Source organism: Fulmarus glacialis, unplaced genomic scaffold (assembly GCF_000690835.1).
Source record: "Fulmarus glacialis isolate BGI_N327 unplaced genomic scaffold, ASM69083v1 scaffold10122, whole genome shotgun sequence".
NCBI classification, from domain to species: domain Eukaryota; kingdom Metazoa; phylum Chordata; class Aves; order Procellariiformes; family Procellariidae; genus Fulmarus; species Fulmarus glacialis.
Genome location: NW_009197183.1, coordinates 544 through 21,012, shown reverse-complemented (window position 1 = coordinate 21,012; position 20,469 = coordinate 544). Strand labels below are relative to the sequence as shown.

Sequence of the window (20,469 nt, the reverse complement as noted above, 5' to 3'; positions counted from 1 at the left end):
TTCAGGCCATTCACCAGGCGGAGCTCTGCAGGACTGGTGTGGATGGCCATAGGGTGGCTGGATGAGTCTACGGAAGGCACGAGATGTGCACCATGAAAACCCCCTTGCCCTTCATTCCTGCAGGACCATTCTGCACTCCACTATGGTTGTTGGCTGCGCCCAGTTGCTACCAATGTGCAGCCACCTCGAGACTGGGATGGAGGTGATGCCACATTGTCCCAGCAACCTGTGGTCTTTCCAGCTGTGCCTGGAGGTCTTGAGGATGCTGGGACAGGAGAAGGAGGGAAGTTTTTTTCCTGGCGTTCATGGGGCACCACATCCTCTTTGCAGGTGGAGGTGACAATTGAGGGGGCTCAGCACACCCATGTGCCAATGTCTGTTGGGACAATTCTGGCACTGGTGGCTCCAGCATCTACCAATTGCCATGAGCGCCTGCACCTCGACCAGCCACCAAAGCTGCAAGCTTTTGAAGCTCCAAGCTTTTGGAGCCTCACAGTTTGTGGCCATAAAAGAGTCTTCTCTAGCTGATTGTGGCTCGCCAGTGGCCAGGGCATGGAAACCATCCTGTCTCTCTTGTTGGTGATGGGAAGGAGTAATCTGGGTGTCTCCTCCTGGCCCCTCTCTCCCCTGCCTAAGGCTGTGTCTCACAGTGCCTGCCTGCAAAACACAATGGGTCTCTAGCCCTGCCCGAGTCCCCAAAACACACAGCCAAAGCAAGCACGCGGGGTCCTGCTCACCATGGAGGTGTGTGATATGCGAGGGGTCCCTACGCCTCCCCCAGAGGTGGTTCAGCATCTCAGGAAGGTGGAGTTAGCACAGGTAACGTTTCCAAGCCTGCCTCCCAAATTGCTCACTAGGCTGCAGTCCCTTGTACGGGACAAACCGCAAAACCATCCCTTGCTGGGGCCATAGGTGCTCTGTGCCGTAGGGAGCTTTTGGAAAATTGGGGGGGCAACACTCCTTGCGAGGGAATTGCTTTGTGGACCATGTGTCATCATCCCCCCCCCACCCCATAATTTCCACGAGGCATTACCTGAGCACACCACACCGGCATCTTCGCCGTGATGGCAGTTGTTCTTTCCCCAGCCTTTTGTCCTGCAGTAAGACAGGGCGACCTCTGTGCCCGTGCAGTTGACATCGTCCAGCCAAATGGGACCATACCCTGCCCTGAAATGCCCGGCCCCAGGGGCTGACAGCACCGTGCCACAGCCCAGCTGCCGGCACACCACACCAGCATCCTCCAGGTCCCAGTGGTCATCGCACACCGTTCCCCACCGGTTCTCGTAGAAGACCTCGACCCTGCCGGCGCAGCGGTGTGGGCCATCTGACAGGCGGAGAGGAACCCGCTGGGAAGCAACCAAGTCTGCAAGAGGGATACAGAGAGGATCCGGTGTGGAAGAGCAGCACCGGGAAAGGCTGCCTCACTTGCATGAGCTTCATGGAGCTTCTGCAAATGGCAGTGGCTTATGTGAACCATGGACGTGCTTCTCCTTTGGCTCAAAGACAAACCCCCCCCCCAAAAAAAAAAATCCAAGTCCAGGAGAGAAAATGCTCTGCAAACGCCCTTTTTGAAAAACAGTTATCTTTAAAGGGGCTTCAGATATTTTTTTGCTTAGTATTCCCAATCAATGAAAAGGAATGGACTGACTGGCTGGACTGAAAACTCTGGGAAACTGTATGTAGGGAGTAGCTGCCAGCCATCTGATGGAAAGGGGTGTCTGTCTGTGTGCAACCTGGTGCTTTAATTAGCGATTTGCATGATGTGATAGGGAGCCTGCACAGCAAATTAGCCCATGGGCCCTAGCCAAGTGGAGCTGCGTCTTAGAGGAGGGCATTAGACAAGCTGAAACTACAGCAAGAAAGGTAAATATGAGGTGTTTAATTGCTGTGTCAGTAAGCGCTGGAGTGGATGAGCCGCTGTGGGATGCTCGGGTTAGGGTCTGGGTAGAGGCTGCAGCATCTCCTGGAGAAGGGGATGCAAAATGAGGTAGGCAGAGGCAAAAAAAAAAAAAAAGAAAAGCACCTTGGCATCCCACTTGCAGCACAATTGGTCACCTCCTGGAAAGCCTCCGTGTCTGCAGGGCGCAGAGCAGAATAAACGCTCCTGTTTGCGCTGGGGGGAAGAGGACTTTGTGCCCTTTGTAAACGAACCGGCTGGCCCTGAAGCGGTGGCCAACACAAATAAGGAATTTCTGTTCCTGACTGTCACTGGTTGGTAAGGCTCCAAGCATTTCCCAATTGCTCTGTGCAAGGGCAGCAGCCCAGAGGCCAGGATAATTACTCGGCTAACAAGGTCTCCTTCCCCATCCACCTCTTTCTGTTCCTTTTGAAGGCTGGCGGGTCGAAGGAGGCTTTGCCCCATCCATCTGCAAGCCCAGTCCCCCCCATCCCTGAAGATCTCCAACCCCCTCTTTCTCCTAGGATGCTCCTTCCCCCGTGCAAGAGCCACTCACCGCAGAGGCATACCAGGTAGATGAGGAGCCCTGCTCCGGCGAAGCCAGACAGGTTGCTGTGCAGGGACAGGAGGCAACGTCCTGAAAACCCCATGCCTGTCACATATGCCTTAGGACAGGTGACCGTCCCAGTGCGAGCTGCAAGCTGACCTGGGTGCCGTGGGTGGCGAGAGCAGGTTTGTCCCCTCCTCTGCAGCAACATGCCCTGTGTTTGCCCAGCGCTCATCCCTCCTCCTCCACTGACCCCTCCTCCCTGCTGTCCCTGGGATTTTGCCCTCTAGTTTTAAGTGGTTTAAGTGTCCCCTCAGCACCCGAGCCACGTCTGCTAGGAGGCTCCCCACGTTCCCAGCTGCGTCTGCCCTGTTTCATCCCCATCTCCCCAGTCCCCAGCCAGCTCCAGGCTGTGGATCCAGCAGCAGGAGGGTTTGCAATGCTCACTTACGGAGGTTTGCACCCTCAGGAAAAGCCGAGCCTCATCTTGCAGGTATCCAAAGGTGAACCCCCGCTATACAGAGATACCCTCAGGGTGCTTGCAGAGGGCAAGAAGCCTCCTTTCCCCTGCCAAAATAAGGAGTTTCGAAGGGTTGTGTACATTGAATAGCATGCTCTGGCTGGAGTCTGTCCCAAAGTCACGTCGCTGAAGCCATCGCGCGTATAAAATGCACAGCATGTATTCTGGGAGTATCACATAATACAAAGTGTAAGGGGAGTGTGGTCCAGAAACCGTGCTGTAGCAGCTGAGATCAAGCTGCAAACCCGTTCAGGTTTTGGGCACCCTGTTGCGTTGATTCTCATAAGCATGATTCAATAACTGTGAAGCCAGAAGAAGAGAGTGAGACTGCATCCCTGTAGGCTTGCATATGATGGGCTGGGTTTTGAAGTCCTGCAAGGTGTGAAATGCATGATGCTCATGAAATCACTGATGTCCAGGGTAAACAAATCATTTTTGCCTAGTAAGACAGTATGCAGAGGGGAACCCCCCCCCAAAAACCGTGTTCCGCTTTCAGCATTGCTATCCCAACATCTGCATTTCGAAACCCCACCCTCACTGCATTTGTTCAGTGCAAGTGAAAAGGGGTTCGTGTGTTCATGCTCTCAGTGGTGGGAGGGTGCAAGAGCTTTGCAGGCATCACAGCTTGGAGAGACTTGGACCGCAAGCCCTGCTGACATCCCTCATGGACCCATTTTTAAGGATTCTGTGAAGCAGAGACACGGAAGCAAGTTTGGGGTTGAGGGATGCCCATTTTGACCAAGTATTTGGCCAAGAGATCATTGTATAACTTACCTTTAACTCTTACTGTAACTCCTAAGTAAGAGCTCAAGGTAAGTTATAGAGCATTTCCTGCTGGGTCTGAGAAGTGTTCGATCCAACCCACCCCATAAGTAGCACAGGAGACGGGGTCAACATGCAAACCAGGCCACTTCTGATGGCCTCCAGCCTCCCGGCATCTAGGCATGTTCCCTGTAGCATCTGCTTTTAGACACATTGTTCACACTTCTGCCTAACTTCTCTTTGAACTAGCATCAGCCCCCGCAACCCTCCCTGAGGCAGCAGCTTCCAGAAACTCCCAGACCTTTGTGCAGTCTCTGGACCTGCTCTACTTGCAGTACACCCTTCCTGAGACATGGTGACCAGCATTACACACGCTACAAAAGACCTGGAAGAACCAGGATTGTATATTGCAGCAAAATTATACCCTGCCTTGTCCGCAATACTCTTCTTAGGGTATGCAACATTTTGTTTGAGTTTTTTTGACTGCTGCAGCACACAGAGATGATGATTTCGAGGAAGTCATTTGCAGCTGCCTACTGGAAAAGGAAAACATTCAAAGCCTGACGTGATGGACCATGAATTCCGTTGCATTGCGTTGCATGGATGTATAGCTGATGGCAGAAAATTGCCTTATTATTCGAGGGCAAGCAGTTGGAAACACTATCCTGTGACTGCCTTGCAGTCTCCAAACTTGCTTGCACTTTCCAGGGAAAGCAAAGACATCACGTATATGCCAAGAGCTGAGTGTTGCAAACTGTTCTGTGCAAGGTGGGGATGCAAGATGGGAGAAGCCATCAGGATAAATGGCCTGATGCTGGCAATTACATGATTTTCTCCAACACACCCGATGCCCCTCTCCCCGCAGCCAGACTGTGGACTCCCCAGCACCATCCCTGGACATTTGGGCTGCCACATGCCCCGGCAACCCTTCGGATCCACCCCAGAGCCCCTGAGGATCCTTGCGGTTCTGGATCCGGCATAGGCAGCCAAGCAGCCCCAGCTGCTCTCGCAGACCCTCCGGGGGCCAAGTCCAGCGCCATCAGGGCTGGGAGCGGGGAGGAGACGGTACTGGGGAGGGACCTAAGCTGTGCTCAGTGTCATGGTCGCAACTGGGTAGTAGGGGAGGAGGATACAAAGCAAATTGCTGCCTGCCCAGCCACTGACACCCCACCCCTTCATCTGCCCATCCTTTGGTGTCCTCCATACTGAACCTTCCCCAAGAGCCTCCAGAAGGAGCTCCCTCCCAGGGGATCATCACTGCAATGATACTCAGGAGACACAAAAAAGGATATTCCATGGAGAAGTATCTCTGTTAGCAAGGGCCATTGCCTTATTTATCACCCCACGGAGAAGGCAGCATGACTGATGGGTCAGAAATGTCAGCGTCCTGGGGCAGCAGGGCATGGACCGGAGTTACCCCCATGGCCAATTTGCAGAGGGCACTGAAAGGGACTGCAGGAACAGGCTGGAAAATGTGTGTAGGATCAGCACACCCCAACCTTGGATGTTTCAGAGACCTGTGCGTGGGTGTCAGTTCCTTTTTGCAAGGTGCCCTTATGTCCCTCAGTGCCATTAGACACATGCACTCAGCTACCCAGATCCTATTTCTACCCTTAAAAAGAGCGTTACTCCACTTCTAACCCTTTCTTGCCACCTCCATGGACTTTAAACACAACCTGAACGATGGGCAGGTTGTAGAGTCAAAATTAGTGCCCAAGGAGATGTTGGGTGGTGGGTGGACTGCCTGTCCCACCACATTGGTGGCTGGATCTCCTGTCTCACCTCCCAGCCCTCTGCAAAGAGCCAGCTGAGCATCCCCGGTCGAATATCCAGGTTGCATCAAACTGGAACAACCCAGGGATGTGTCCAGAACGGCTCATCCGCAGGAGATGAAGGAGCAGGAGGCTCTGCAGTAGCCCGAGATGACCACTCAGCCATGCAAGGGAGGACCCTGGAGCTGAACTCATCTAAACTGTGCTGGGAAAAGGCTGAAAAGGGAACTGTGCTTCCTAGGGGGAACTGTGCTTCCTAGGGGTGGAGGTAGGTGGAGTGTAACCCTGGCCCACAGCTTTAGGAATGAGAAGAAAGAAAAGCTAACTTTGCAAAGCCTGCTGCATCTCCATTACCCTCATTAGGGTCATTAGGGGAATGACCGTTACCCAGCTTATTAGCAGAGAGCAGGACCAAGACAGTCAGGGGTCAGCACAGGATGTCCTTGTGGCCTAAGGCAGAACTATTAATTCTGATGTATGTTTTAATCTCAAATTGCCTGAAATAAGGTGTGTTTCAGCTGACTAAGGAGTGTTTCTGCAGCACAAAAGCAACCATGTGTTGCATACCCCAGGTCATGGTGCCAGGACCTGGGTGCCTGGTGGGACAAGATCTACTGAGATAGCTTTGGGAGACTGGATAAAGGTTGAGGGATCCAGCCCTGCTGTAGTCCCTACCACCCTCCAGAAGCAGCCCATGGAGTGCAGGACATCTAGGGGTGTCCTGGGGCTCTGAAAGCCAGGGAGAAACATAAAGCTGGTGTTATAGCAGAAGCCTTGAGAAAGGGAAACACAAGTCGGTGTAGAGGACAGGCATGGGACGATAAGAGATGGGGCACACTGGAAAGCCCACGGCTATCAGCAGCTCACTGATCATCAGCTTGCAGGCCTGGATCTGGACAAAAACAGTTTTAGGGGTAACAAAGAACAAGTACCCAACACAGAGAAAAAGCCCCATATATAGTCAGTTTGGGTGCAATATTGATTTGCGGGCAGATAAGGGAAGAACAAAGTGAAGGTATGCCAGAAAACAATTGAATCCGAAAATGGAAGAAGGTGAGGAGGAAGAAGAAATCCATCACACTCTTTCCTGGAAAAAGCTTGGACCCCTGATGACCCACTGCCTAGCCCCCTTACATGAGGAAGACTGGTGCCATTGACCTTCAGATTGAGGGAAGAGCAGAAAAGTGAGCATAGGACCTGGAAAGTGGCAGAAACTAGGGAGTGTGTCCTGGGCGACTCCTTTTTAGTGCAACAGAGCCCAGGACCAGTTAACTGAAAATTCCCAACATCACCATCAACTAGACTATGAAATGTTCACGCAAGGCTTACTACAAGTTTAACACAAAGAGTTACTACTCGGAGAAGCGCTTCCACAAGCCTTAAACACTCCTCCATACATACCACAGCCATAGACTTGGCCATAGTCTTGTCTGGTCCTCCTTTGCAAGTGTCCTGCACACTGTAGGATCAACTTTCACTTATAAGTTCTCCAAGCTTTTGGCCTGTTTGGGCTCTTCATGCACTCATTTCCTTTGGCAGATGCTTTCCACACATTGTGCAAGTCATCTTCTGTTTTCCAGTTTGGTCAGTCCTCTCAGGGCACTCCAAGCCTTCATCTTCTAAGCCCCTGCGACCCAGCGTGCATCCCCCATTTCCTTTCTTCCCCTGCCTTGCAGATATTCATGCTTTTACCCCACCACAGCCACCGTATTGATCACATCACTCATCCTGTTTCCCTCTGGTTGGCTACCTATTTTCCTGGTCCTTCGTGAGCAGGACTGTCCTGCCAACACATGGCAGGGTGCTTGCATGGGATCCTGCTCAGCTGCTCATAATCCAGTATCACTTGGGTTGGCATGAGCCACGGTGGTGCCCAGTGCTTATTTCTATGATCAGAGCTTCTTAAACCTCCTGTCAGCATCTCTCTGCATGGCTGACTTGCACCTCTGTGCCCTCCAAGCCCTTCACAAGAAGCCCCTGTCCTCTGAGAGGCCCCAGGAGACTGATATCCAAGGACACAAGGCACAGGAGCATGTCTGGGAATACAGCAGATGGAAGAGATCAGTGAGATCTAGTTGCCTCCATACAGATGCATCTAGTGAGCTGTAGGTCCTTTGTCACGTTTGCCAGTCCCATATCAATGTCCTAGAGCTAGGGCATCTCGGATGGCTCTAAATATCTGCGTAAGGCCTAAACTGAGCTTTCAGGTGGAGTTTGTAAAACTGTTCAACTTAACCACTTTAGGGAAACAAGCCCGTGGCATATACTTTGGGGTAAACTTTGCAGCCTCCACTGACTGGCTATTAAAAAAAGAAGAAAAAAACCTCCAAGAGTAAAACACTGCTTGAGTCTTAGAGAATGTTTTTATTTTCACAAATGCACAAAAAAGAATTTGAAAGTGAAATTTGAAAAAAAAAAATCTAAAATTTCTACGCATCAAATGTCTTCCACATGCTGACTGTTGGTGCTGCATGGTGTGTGTCATGCCTTGTATTGCTCGGGGTAATCGACTGAGGTGGGCATGGAGATGGGTGGTGACCTAGCTCTGTAGAGACGAGGTGGTCCAGGGCCCTTGGTAAAAGAGCTGTGTGCTGGGATGGAGCTGCATCACCAGAGTTTTAGGTCTGGGCTGGTCACAGGCTGTGCTGAGCTCTCTTGTTGTCAGCATGCCCAGCAGGAGCCACCTTGGCTGCTGCTTGCTTTTCTCCAGGCATCGAGATGGACGTGTCAGAGACAACCGGCTCCTCCATGTGCACAAAACCTGCAGAGCATGGTGATTCAGTCGACGGTTTACTCCACACACCCTGAATTTTCCTCTTTTTAACAAAACCAACTGAGAATGCCTGCTCCATTGGAGACAGCACAAATCACTTTGGCTTGGCCAACAATAGTGGCAGCACAGGGCATACCACCATCACCCCTGCCAGCACTCAGACATGAAGCTTGCTTTGCAGAAACCACCCTTGATCCAGCATTTGGTCCACACACAGCACCTTCCATCAACATGATGGACGTTCAACAAGACAACACGGGGATATTCAACACAGGCAACCCCACTTTCCAAGAGTCTCCACCACAGCCTTCAGGAATAGACACAATTCCTGGTCTTTTCTCACCCCTCGGGCTAAAGGTGGAACATCCCTTGCCAACAGGGAGCTAGGAACCCATAGAGCCATCCTCTGCTCAGAGCTCCTGGATGATGTCCAGGCAGGGCAGGCAGCAGAGGGAAGCACAGGCAGTGTTCGAGGAGGCTTCAAGGGCTGTGCCACCTCCCAGCGTGTCCGTAACCCAGCAGGGAAGATGGTGTCAAAGTGAAAGGGGAAGAGTGGAAAGAAAGAGAAAGGGGAAAGGGATGGGGAGAGAAGAGGTCAAACCCGAAAAGGAAGTTCCTTTCAACACGAGCCACAGGGAAAAAAACCTTCTGCCCCAACTCTGCTGACCTCTATGTTTTGAACAAAACTCATTTCCAACCACACACTTCTGCAAACTCTGTTGCCCTCTTCACTCACAGCGGAGCTCACGTAGGGGGGAATTAAAAGCTCCGTTTTGCATTCGTTTCCTCCTCTGGTACAGAAGAGCCCCGCAGACCAGCATCAAGACTGGAGGGATGATCGAGACCAGCAATGGGAGCAGTGGCAGAGGCTGTGGAGGTCTGATGGTAACAGAGCCTGTGGGGAGAAAGCAAAGATCTCTTCATTCAGAGCTAATTCAGGAGGTAAACGGACATCACAAGGACATGAGGAAATGGGCACAGTGTGCACCGTGGCAAATTCCCATTAGGCAGTGGAAAATACTTTTTTCCCCCATGAGGACGGTTAAATATTGTAACAGAGATGAGAAAGGCATTTGGATCTCCATCCTTGGGGACTTTCACATCTTCGCTGGTCAAGGCCATGAACAACATGATCTAGTTGGTCTAATAGAGAGTGGAAGATTAGACCAGAGCTCTCCAGAGATCCCTTCCAATCTACATAATTTTGTGATCGTATGATTCAGGAAAGAAGATACAAAGAAAGCTTCTGCTAAGACCCTGTCACCATCAGGCACGGTCTCCTCGGTGCTGTAGCACCTTTGCACTGGTTGTGGCCGTTCAACATCCACATCCATGCACCATCTGGTGCATCACGACTCTCTATTCTTCAAGGGTGGACTGCTGGGGAAGCCAAGGCCATTCAAGGTGTCACCACTCTGACTGCTCCAAGCTGGGCAATCCGCAGAGTGGCTTATTCCTGGTGGGCCTCACCAGGGCTGGATGATTGCAGAATGGTCCCTTCTGCAAACCATGTCCCATGGACACCCGTTTCTCTCCTCAAAGAAGCCTAGGTGACCTAGTTAAAACAGAGGTGCCTGCGGGATATGCCACCCATGTGGTACTCTCCTCAGGGAGAGTGCATTTGCGTCCAGATGGCTCCCAAGCAAGTGCATCCAGTCCTGGATAACTCACTGGATGCAGACATCCTTCTTAGAAGGACATGGAGATACCTCTCTCTTCCCACTGGCCTTGAGGGAACCACAGAAGCCTCAAGGTTTGTCCGAAGTTAGGTGGGAAGAGAAGGGCAAGGCTGGATACTGGGACAAGTCTTTTCAACACCAACCATGGCCCTCATCTTCCCAGCTCAGCCATGAGGATATTCCCCATGCTGTAGCTTTTCCTCCTAGAAGGTTTTCATTGTAATATTTCTTATGGCCAGGACCATTCCCCTCCAACATGTGCTGAGTGCATACAAAGGAACCCCCATCCTGAGATGACATTGTTGGCCGAGGTGCTCAAGACGATTCCAGTGAGGTCTACAATCGTAGGACCCAGCTTGTGCTGAATGAAAACCCATCTTCACTCTCCAGCGTGCACATCCCTGTTTCTGCCTCCTGACACACTGGCAGGGGTGCACTCTCCGAGCTTGAGCAAGGACATCACACCAGCATAGAATGGTTTGGGTTGGAAGGGACCTTTAAAGGTCATAGAATTATAGAATCATTTAGGTTGGAAAAGACCCTTAAGATCATCGAGCCCAACCATTAACCTAACACTGCCAAGTCCACCACTAAACCATGTCCCAAAGTGCCACATCTACATGTCTTCTAAATACCTCCACGGATGGTGACTCAACCACTTCCCTGGGCAGCCTGTTCCAATGCTTGAGAACCCTTTTGGTGAAGAAATTTTTCCTAATATCCAATCTAAACCTCCCCTGGTGAAACTTGGGGCCATTTCCTCTCATCCTATTACTTGTTACTTGGGAAAAAGAGACTGACACCCACCTCGCTACAACCTCCTTTCAGGTAGTTGTAAAGAGCAATAAGGTCTCCCCTCAGCCTCCTTTTCTCCAGGCTAAACAACCCTTAGTCCCTCATAAGACTTGTTCTCTAGACCCTGGGTCATCTAGTCCAACCCCCCTGCAATAAGCAGGGATATCTTCAACTAGATCAGTTTGCTCAGAGCCCCGTCAAACCTGACCTTGAATTTTTCCAGGGTTGGGGCATGCCCAGATCCTTTTCCAAACCGATGGTGGCCACATTACCTGAGCACACCACACTGGTGTCTTCCCCGTGGTCACAGTTGTGTGTCCCCCATGGCCTGGCCAGGGATTCCAAGAGGGTGTCCTCCCTCCCATGCAGTTCATGTCGTCCAGCCAGATGGCATTGCGCCCTTGCCCAAACCAAGCCGCGCCAGAGGCCGAGACCACCGTTCCGCAGCCCAGCTGCCGGCACACGACCATGGCGTCCTCTTCATCTCAGCTGTCATCACACACGGTCCCCCACTGATGCCTGTGGAGCACTTCAACTCTCCCAGCACAGAGGCTTGAGCCATTCACCAACCGCAACGCCACAGGGTCTGAAATGGGACGAGACAGACACCCTTTTTGGAGGTCTCCTTCCACGCCTGCGCTGCTCATAGCAGCTAATGCACATTGCCCATTTTTGCTCCTTGTATGCCATCGGCAACCTGGACCTTTGAGAAGGACATGCTTGGTCCTGCCGTTATAGCGAACATCCCCAAACACTGGAGGGACATTGGATATTTAAAGCTAGGCTTTAATTAACATCAGCTGGAATAAGAAAACTGCTGAAATAGAGAAAATTCAGACATGCTTGCTGAAAAAGGATAAAAGCAGTGGAATTTGTAAAACTCATCCCTTCCTGAGCACCGGTGTCTTTGTACAATGGATCCCCTCTTCCTACCCTGCTCTCAATCCAGCAGCTTTTGGTGGTTTTCTGGATTGCAACAAACTCTACGTCTCACCCCCTAGGTCCCTAAGTAAAGCCTCTTTCTTCCTGTCCCCTTAAAGGCTTGGTCATGCGTTTCTCATTACTTTGCTTAGATTCTTGTGCTCAGCATTTCTCAGGTTGCTCAGTTCCTCCACACCCCTGGGGTTTCATCAGCAAGACCAGTCACCGAACAAGGCGGACAGACCTCTGCAGAAGAGCAACCTGAGCTCTTCCGTGGGGTTGGGTGCTACCCAGGCTCAGAGGAGACCATGCCACCAGCAACGTCACCCTCCACCTTTCCAACCACACAGCCCTACACTCCCCTGAATAATGCCATTCGAGAAAAAAAAAAAAATTACCTGAGCACACAACACCAGCATCTTCCCCATGGTGGCAATTAATGGCTTCCCTGATCCCGGACCTGCATTTGCAGAGGGTAGCTTCTGCCCCCGTGCACTCAACATCACCCAGCCAGATATGGTTGGACCCTGGCCCAAACTGAGCCAAGCCTGGAGCTGACACGGCCGCTCCACAGCACAGCTGCCGGCACACCACCTCGGCATCGCTCAGGTCCCAGCCGTTGTCACACACCGTCCCCACTGCTGGTTGTGAAGCACCTCAACATCCTGGAGCAGTGTCTGGAGCCATTCACCAGCCGGTGAGCTGGTCCTGGAATTACGAAAGACATATGGAGGTGAAACACAAATGTTTCTTGCCCATGTGTTGGAAGATGGGTCCTCAAACGGTGGCCACCTGCAAGGTGATGTGGAGACCGTCACTGGCATAAACATCTGATCCCATTTTAAGTGCCCTCAGGCATCCAAGAAACCCACGAGGAGGGGGAAGCCGTGACACAGGGCTGAATGGGAGACCCACCCCATCCCCATCTGGAGTGGTGGCAGGAGGCCAGCGCATCGCAAGTGCCACTAGATGCTGGTGTCCCAGCAGTCCAACCAGACAAGATGGACCCAAGGTAGAGGGGAGGTTCAATGGACTTTACGGTACGGTGACAACATATGTCATGTTAGCACCGTGCACGTATGAAAAAGGAAAGGATACTCATAGCAGAAGAGTCAACGGACCAGTTAAGGGGTTATAGGGGAGAGCAAGGTGGTGGTTGGGGATGGAACCTGTTCTCCTGGGATAAAGTCCTCACAGTGGCCAAGGGGAGCTGCTGCTCTCAGACAACCTGAAATTGGTTCCTATACAGAGGCAAGAGGCTTAGCGTGAGCAGAGCAGAGGTGTTTCTCCACTGAGTTATCCATGTGCCAATGTTGCTCCTTCCAGAGCTGCGCCATGATGGGGTTTGGGGTAGCTTACCCAGGCACACCACACTGGCATCTTCTCGGTGGTCACAGTTACTCGCTCCCCCGGTCTGGCCCTGCACTCGGAGAGGGCAGCCTCAGCGCCAGCGCAGTTCACATCGTCCAGCCAGATGGGCTCATACCCCATTCCAAACCGAGCTCTGGGTGGAGTGGCTACGGCCGTCCCACAGCCCAGCTGCCGGCACACCACTTCTGCATCATCCAGGTCCCAGCTGTCGTCGCACACACTTCCCCATCACTGGTTGTGCAGCACCTCAACTCTCCCAGAGCAGCGATTTGAGCCGTTCACCAGCCGGACCTCAGTAGGGTCTGAAATGGAAAGATAGAGAGGTGTCACCTTGTGGTGGTGGACATAGTGATGGAGAAAGCAAGTGTTGGATGTGAGATGGATGACGAATCCCCACATGTTCAGCATTTGTCTTGACTCAGAGTTACAGATTTGAGCATTCCCATGTGGAAAGAACGTTGTCAGAAATAAGTAAGGAAAACTAGTCCCAGAGCTCCTGCAGTGTTGGTAGCCTGGAGCTCATCAGCAGAGGAACAGCAGCTACTTGAGCACACTGCACCAGCATCTTCTCCTTGGTTGCACTTGTGGACTCCTTTCAGCTTGGCTCTGCATTCGGAGAGGGCAGACTCAGTCCCTGTGCAGTTCACCTCATCCAGCCAGATGGGATCATGTCCCCGGCCAAAGCTGCCCAGCTGCCAGCACACCACTTCGGCATCGCACAGGTCCCAGCCATCGTCACACACCGTCCCCCATTGCTGCTGATGAAGCACTTCGACCCTCCCGGCGCAGCGCTGTGGGCCATCCACCAACTGAAGCACCATGGGGTCTGGAACGAAGAAGGACACCAACAACCCTTCAGGAAGGGCTGGTGGAGATGGTCCTGGGCATGGGATCCCACACAGGACTGTGGCCCCCTCTATTCTCGGCTCCCTAATGTGACACCTTCACGAAACAGGGATTCCTGTGGTACCCAGCATGGCCATTCACACCATGGAGACGCTCAGTGGTTATCCACTTGGGCTGAAAATGAGATTGGAGTGCCGCCACCCAGCTGCCAGCACACAACTTCAGCACCCTCCATGTCCCAGCCGTTGTCACACACGGACCCCCACTGCTGGTCATGAAGCACCTCGAGGCGCCCAGCACAGCGATTTGGGCCATTCACCAGCCATAGCTCCATGGGGTCTAAATGGGGAATGAGACAAATGAATAAATGGGGGCATGGTGCACCTCAGCCCCCTGACGCAGACGTCCTGCTGGTGTTGGCAACAATGTACAACCGTACAAGGTATGAGTGCATAATCATGCTGTCCCCATCCACATCAACATCTTCAGTTGGAAGCAACAGAAAGACCTAGTTGTATTTAGAAGGTAAAAACACTGTGGGATGCCTCACAGAGAGCGTTTCCCTTGGGCAATGCCAAGAAGACTCTTGGACATCCATGTCCAAACCATGAGCGTGCTCCGGAGGTCTGCTAGGGTGACTACATCTCCCTCGGAGAACACATCTAATGAGGAAAGACTTTAATAACCTGCATTTATTTACTCTAGCCAAATGAAGGCTGAACTGGCTTGGCTCCATCAAGGAGGAGAGTCTTTCCATGCTGCTTCTCTGTTTGCTCTGCTCTACTGCAGCTCCTTGCAAATATTCCCTGAAGTCACCCAGGTTTTGTCTTCTGGTAAGACAGGGATAGCATCCCATTGCAAGCTGGAGGGATGAGGGGGATGTCTTTCCATCTTGGACTACCTCTTGAGATCCAGAAGCAGCTTGGGACATAGAGATGGAGAAGCCCTGCATAGCAAGCATCGATGGCCAAATGCCTCCTCTGACCACAGGCACTTCAACATCCAGAGCAGGTGTGCATGATGGATATGGCAGGCCACTTGAGAACCGACATTTTAAGGTGTCAGATAGAGAATTACCACAAACGGGCAGGAGTGCATCCAGATAGTCCATTGATACGATGCCTACAGAAGCAGCGCTACCTCACCTCCCAAGCATTTTTGACTGTTGCTTGCAATGGTGTTATACCCAAAGGAAAACAACGTGTGCAAAGAGGGAAGCAAACTAAAATTAGATGCAAGCGTACCTACAGAAAAACTTCTCCCTGAAGCCATGACCTGGACCAGGCTTACCTGAGCACATGACACCTGCATCTTCACCATGGCTGCAGTTATGGGCTCCCCAGGGCTTGAAGCTGCGTTCAGTGATGGCACCTTCCATTCCTGTGCAGTTCACTTCGTCCAGCCAGATGGGACCGTGTCCTTGCCCAAACGGAGCCCTGCCAGGGGCTGACATGGCCAGCCCACAGCCCAGCTGCTGGCACACCACCTTGGCATCACTCAGGTCCCAGCTGTCATCACACACTGTCCCACACTGCTAGTTGTGGTGGACCTCGACTCACCCTGAGCAGCAACTGGAGCCATTCACCAGCCAAACTTGAGTTGCTTCTGAAAAAAGACAAGCACCAAAAACATCTGGATGTCTCAGGAGAGGTGACAGGGCTGGAGCTGCCCAGGCTTTCAGTTACCCCAGAACCTCACAGCTGGAGGGTGAGGAGGTTGCCCACCCAAATGTGAACAGCAGGCTCCCCTCAGGTGCTCACCACCTCCCCAAACTCATCACCCTCCCTGGCAGGTGGCATCTGGATGGACATCCCCTCTGAAGCTCCCTCTTCCCTTCCTCAGCACACACCCACCCATCAGCAATGGAGACATCTACATCCAGGACCATTTCAAAGGTCGTCTGCTCTTTTCTCGACCCCTCCCTCAAAAAAAAAAAAAAGACTATGATAGCCTGGGTGCCAGCCCTGATGGGGCAGCAGTCAAGAGCTACCTGTGCATTCAATGCCAGCTTCCTGTCCGTGGTTGCAGTTATGGATTACCCAGGACGTGGCCCGGCACCGAGAAAGGGCAGCCTCCGTCCCAACATAGGTCACTTTGTCCAGCCAAATGGGCCCCAACCCCTGTCCGAAGGCAGCCCCGAACAGAGCTGACAGTGCTTGGCCGCAGCCCACCTCCCTGCACACCACTTCGGTGTCCATCAGGCTCCAGCTGTCGTCGCAGACAGTGCCCCATTCACCATCGTGGAGGACTTCAACTTTGCCAGAGCAGAAACTTGAGCCCTTCACCAGCCTGGTATGGGTCAAACCTGGAGCAGGTGCCCCTGCAAACACCCCCAGGGAGCAAACGGTCAGAGACTTTGCTGGGCATGCCATCGCTAGCAATGCTTAGGAGTAGGGTCTCCTGCCCAGCAAGCCTGGATGGCATCCAACAGGTTGTGCCCATGAAGAGGTTCATACCCGTGAAGCTAGGAGGCAGTTGGGCTGAGAAATGCCCAGGGAGCTGCAGCCTTGATGGCAGGAGATGTGGAGAGCTTTGGAAGTCGAGAACAGCATTTGGAAACTGCCTGGAGCAATGGTGTGAAGAAGCTAATTCTTCACAAAACTAGGGAGGGAGTAATTCTGCCTACCTGTAGGGGCCAGATCCAGCTCAAATTAAGGGTCCTACCTGTGAGTGGCCATAGGTACATGTCTATCTGTGAGCTAGGTGCCTACACTCACTGTACAATCAGAGGACACTCAGTCAACAGCAAGGGACAACCAGTCAGCAAGAAGTGGCTACCAGTCAACAACAAGGGGCAACCAGTCAATAGCCAGAGGCAATCAGTCAACAAGAATTGGCTACTAGTCAACAACACGGGGCAACCAGTCAACAGCAAGGGACGACCAGTCAACAGCAAGGGACGACCAGTCAAAAAGAAGGGGCAACCAATCAATAGCAAGGGGCAGGACGGTTGTCCTGCATGCTGTTTAACCTTTTGGTTGTCCACAGTGGCTGATACAAGCCATGGTGGGTGCATGTTCCTCACCCAAGCACACAACACTGGCGTCTTCCCCGTGCCTGCAGCTGTGGGCTCCCCAGGGCCGTGACTGGCACTCGGAAAGGGCAGCCTCTGAACCGGGGCAGCGTACGTTGTCCAGCCAGATGGGGTCTGCTCCTCGCCCGTAGCAAGCCCTGCCGACAGCCGACAGTGCTGTCCCGCAGCCCAGCTGCCAGCAGACCACGCGGGCTCCATCAAGGTCCCAGTGGTCATCGCACACTGTCCCCCAGGTGCCATCGTAAAACATCTCCAGCCGGCCTGTGCAGGAGTCGGGGCCATTCACCAGCCTTACGTAACAGGACCTGACGCTGGCGACAATGGAGAGCAAAGGGAAGGAGATGTTGATGGGAAATCATGCAAAAGAAGAGGCTAGGCAAGCATCTTGACACTTGTTGGCCAAAAGGAATGGGGAAGAACCACCAAAAGAGAGAGAAAGACATGAACAATTATAATTTTATTATAATTATTTTCAAGGGAACACACGGCAGCTGGCCCTTGAGCAAACTCCAGGCTTTTCCAGCTGAGAATACAGTCCCTTAAAACCAGGAAGGCCAAAATACATTAAGACGTTTAGCTAATTGCTTTTTAAGTGCACTGCTAATTGCTTTTTAAGTGCTTGACCCTGCACAGGTTGCAGGATGAACTCCCTAAGCACAACACCAGCATGGGTAACTGAGTTGCAGGCTCTTTGTGGGAGTGATTTTGAGCAAGACTGCAGCCAAAGCACAAGGTGCCAGGGACTCTGCACCCACGGCTCTAACCTGGCTTTGCTGGATGAACAGCCTGGTCCCCAGGGTAAGGAATGGAGCCGAGCAAAGGTCTCCCTTACTCTCTGCAAGCACCCATCCTGCTTCCTCAGACCAGCCTGACCCGAGCACATCAACACCATGATATTTCCTTCCCCATCACAGGGGAGGTAAATCCCATTCCTCCTCGCTTTTTGGCCATTCAAGTTCCATAGCCCATCGTCAGCGCTACCGAAATGGCAGTGACACGCTCAGTGCACTTGGTTTCTACACCTTTGCCACTTTTCACTGCTTATTCATAATGTGCTATGCGACTCTACCGCTGTAAAAATTTCTCCCCTCTTCATGGCATGCACCTTCTAGAAGATACTGGCACTTTTGAGGCAGCCTCAAGCCTTCTACAGCCATCAGCTGGAGGAGAGCTGCTCATTGCAGCTGGGCTTAGCAGCTCTGTGTCTACCCTACTTGCAGAAGCACCTGTGAAACCATGGGCATTGCTCTACATGCACACCTTGTGAAGCCATGAAACCATGGGTGTTGCTCTATGCATGCACCTTAAGAAACCATGAAACCATGGGTGTTGGCCTACATGTGCACCTTAACCATGAAAGCATGGGTGTTGCTCTAAGCGTGCACCTTACAAATTTGCAAACCACAATCAAACTGCACAGAAAAGAAGAAGAGCGGCAGCGCTCTGGCATGCCGTGTCCCGAAATGCAGCGTGCAACCAGCACCGGTGCGGGGGGGAACGCGGGGGAAACGCGAGAGCACTCACCACACAGCCCTGCTAGGACGAGGAGGATCTCTGCAGCCCCAAGCCCAGCATGAGTGGATAGTCTGTCGCCCATAGGGTGTCCAGCTGACAGCAAAGGACTTTTGGACAAGCTGCTCCCAGCCTGGCAGGGGTGCGGGAAGAGGTAGGCTTGGCAGAGGCTGAGATCAGGTCCACCATCACCAGCTGGAGAAGAAATACACCAAAGACCTGATGAAGGCAGCTGGGAGAGGACGCTTTCCACGCTGCTTCGTCCCCTGGTTCCCCAGTGGCTCTTGCATCATGTGGAGTCCAGTGGATAAAGGGGAACTGAATCTTCTGCTTTCAGCTTGATCCTTGGTGACTAGCAAGCATCCTCTGGCCGCAGCTGCTGTGGGTGATGTCCCATGGGTCCACCACACAAGAGGACATCAGAAGGGGGATGGGGAAGGCTGGGGGAACTGCAGGGGTTGGTGTAGGGTCTTAGCTTTGCCCCAGCGAGTGTGTCTGCTCATACGCGATGTGGACTCCGTAGCTAACGGACAAAAAAATGGATGAGCATCAAATGGCCTGTCGCCTTGATGAGGAGCAGACTCAGGTCTGACCCCACCGAGGGGGCTGAGACCAGCAGATTAGGCATGGGCACCAGCATGGCAACCCTTCAGGAGCATCTCAGAGGCTTGGGACAGGCAGCCAGTGCTCTTGGTGGGAAAGGAGAGCAGCCTCTTCCACTTTCAGCTACTATCTCGTTCAGATCTGAAGCAGGAATTCGGCCCAAACCTGCTGAGGCCATCTGGAAGAGGTCCTTTTCTCCATACCCACAGGCAGTGAGGCTGCAGACATGCCCGTGGGACCACAACTGGCAGCAGGTCAGCCAACGATCTCCCAGTTGTTAATTGCCAAGCAGAGGATGCCAGACAACACGTCTTCCTGCCTAGCTCTTGTTCTCCTTTCTTGCTTGGCTTAAGCTGCCTCATGATTCCTCATGATTCTTCCCTCCTCTTCAGCTCACCCAGGTCTGGGATGGGGTCTCCATGGTTGACCCGAGGACTTCAACCAAGTCTCATCGGTCAAAAATGGCTGGGGCAGGCTTTGACTTGGGGTTGCTTTTAGGATTCAACCTCAGGAACAAACCTTGGGTTCACCACAACGAAGCTCTGACTAAGCTACGAATTCAGTTTCGGGCTTCATTGAAGGTGAGCTGGAGCCCACAGCCAGCTGATGGAGATTGGTGATGGCTGTTTGGTATTAACCACCCCCAGAAATGCTTGCCTCGTGGCAAATGTCTGGGTACACCTTCGTATGGAGGGTGGAAGGCAAAGCAAGCTCCTTTTGCCAATTATTTTTTCCCCCGGTTGTTTAAATAAAATAAAATAAGGTCGAATAAGGTAGAAATGGCCACCAAGGTATGAAGAAATGAAGCCCCAACTTGCTGTACCCACTTTGCCTGGGTTTCAACCAATTCCTGCACCGCCGCTCCACACGGGGCGCTGATTTTGGGTGAGCATCCTCTTGCAAACGATGCACCGAGAGCAGTAGCCACTGTCGGAGGCAGGGAACGCCTCATGGGGAAGGGAAAGGGCTTGTCTGATATTGCTTGGAGAAGCCTTCTGCTCCAGGGAAGGTGGCACCGGGAGTCATGGAGGAGCAGGGCTAAGAGCAAGCATTTCAGATGGCCCACTGAGTCAGCTAGTACAGCCAATGCCAGGTGTACATGAGCAGGAAAACTTGTGTTGGAGCATCTCCAGCATCATCTCCAGCATCTCTGGCATCATCATCTCCGGCATCATCTCCGGCATCGCAGGCGGGGCAGGTGTTTTGCATCCTACATGAGGTCCCCAAAGGCACAGAAGGTGCGGGTGCAGATGGCTGGAGGAGAGGGACACCTGGCATGCTCCACGTGCGTAGGGAAGGTGGGCAGAAGCATGTTCTGATCCTGAGGTCTGGCCAGGTGAAGGACCTTGCTGTCTACCTGAGTTCCTCCTCTGCTGGGATGAGATCCAGGCTGCCGGGAAGAAGCAGGAGGAGATCCAGGCTGCCGGGAAGAGCAGG

At 52.6% G+C, this 20,469-nt stretch overlaps 1 protein-coding gene across 1 annotated transcript in view; it reads right to left on the bottom strand.

Annotated features, from left to right (window-relative positions):
- The window catches only part of LOC104072859 (deleted in malignant brain tumors 1 protein-like), a 44,227-nt gene extending 24,011 nt beyond the window's left edge, over positions 1-20,216 (bottom strand). Inside the window, 12 exon segments of the mRNA XM_009572452.1 lie at positions 4-33; positions 1,024-1,363; positions 11,018-11,110; positions 11,113-11,367; positions 12,065-12,298; positions 12,301-12,333; positions 12,336-12,378; positions 13,012-13,076; positions 13,079-13,339; positions 13,573-13,863; positions 16,909-17,178; positions 20,132-20,216. Coding sequence (XP_009570747.1) covers positions 4-33; positions 1,024-1,363; positions 11,018-11,110; positions 11,113-11,367; positions 12,065-12,298; positions 12,301-12,333; positions 12,336-12,378; positions 13,012-13,076; positions 13,079-13,339; positions 13,573-13,863; positions 16,909-17,178; positions 20,132-20,216 — 2,000 coding nt within the window.
- Positions 20,217-20,469: the final 253 nt, after the last annotated feature.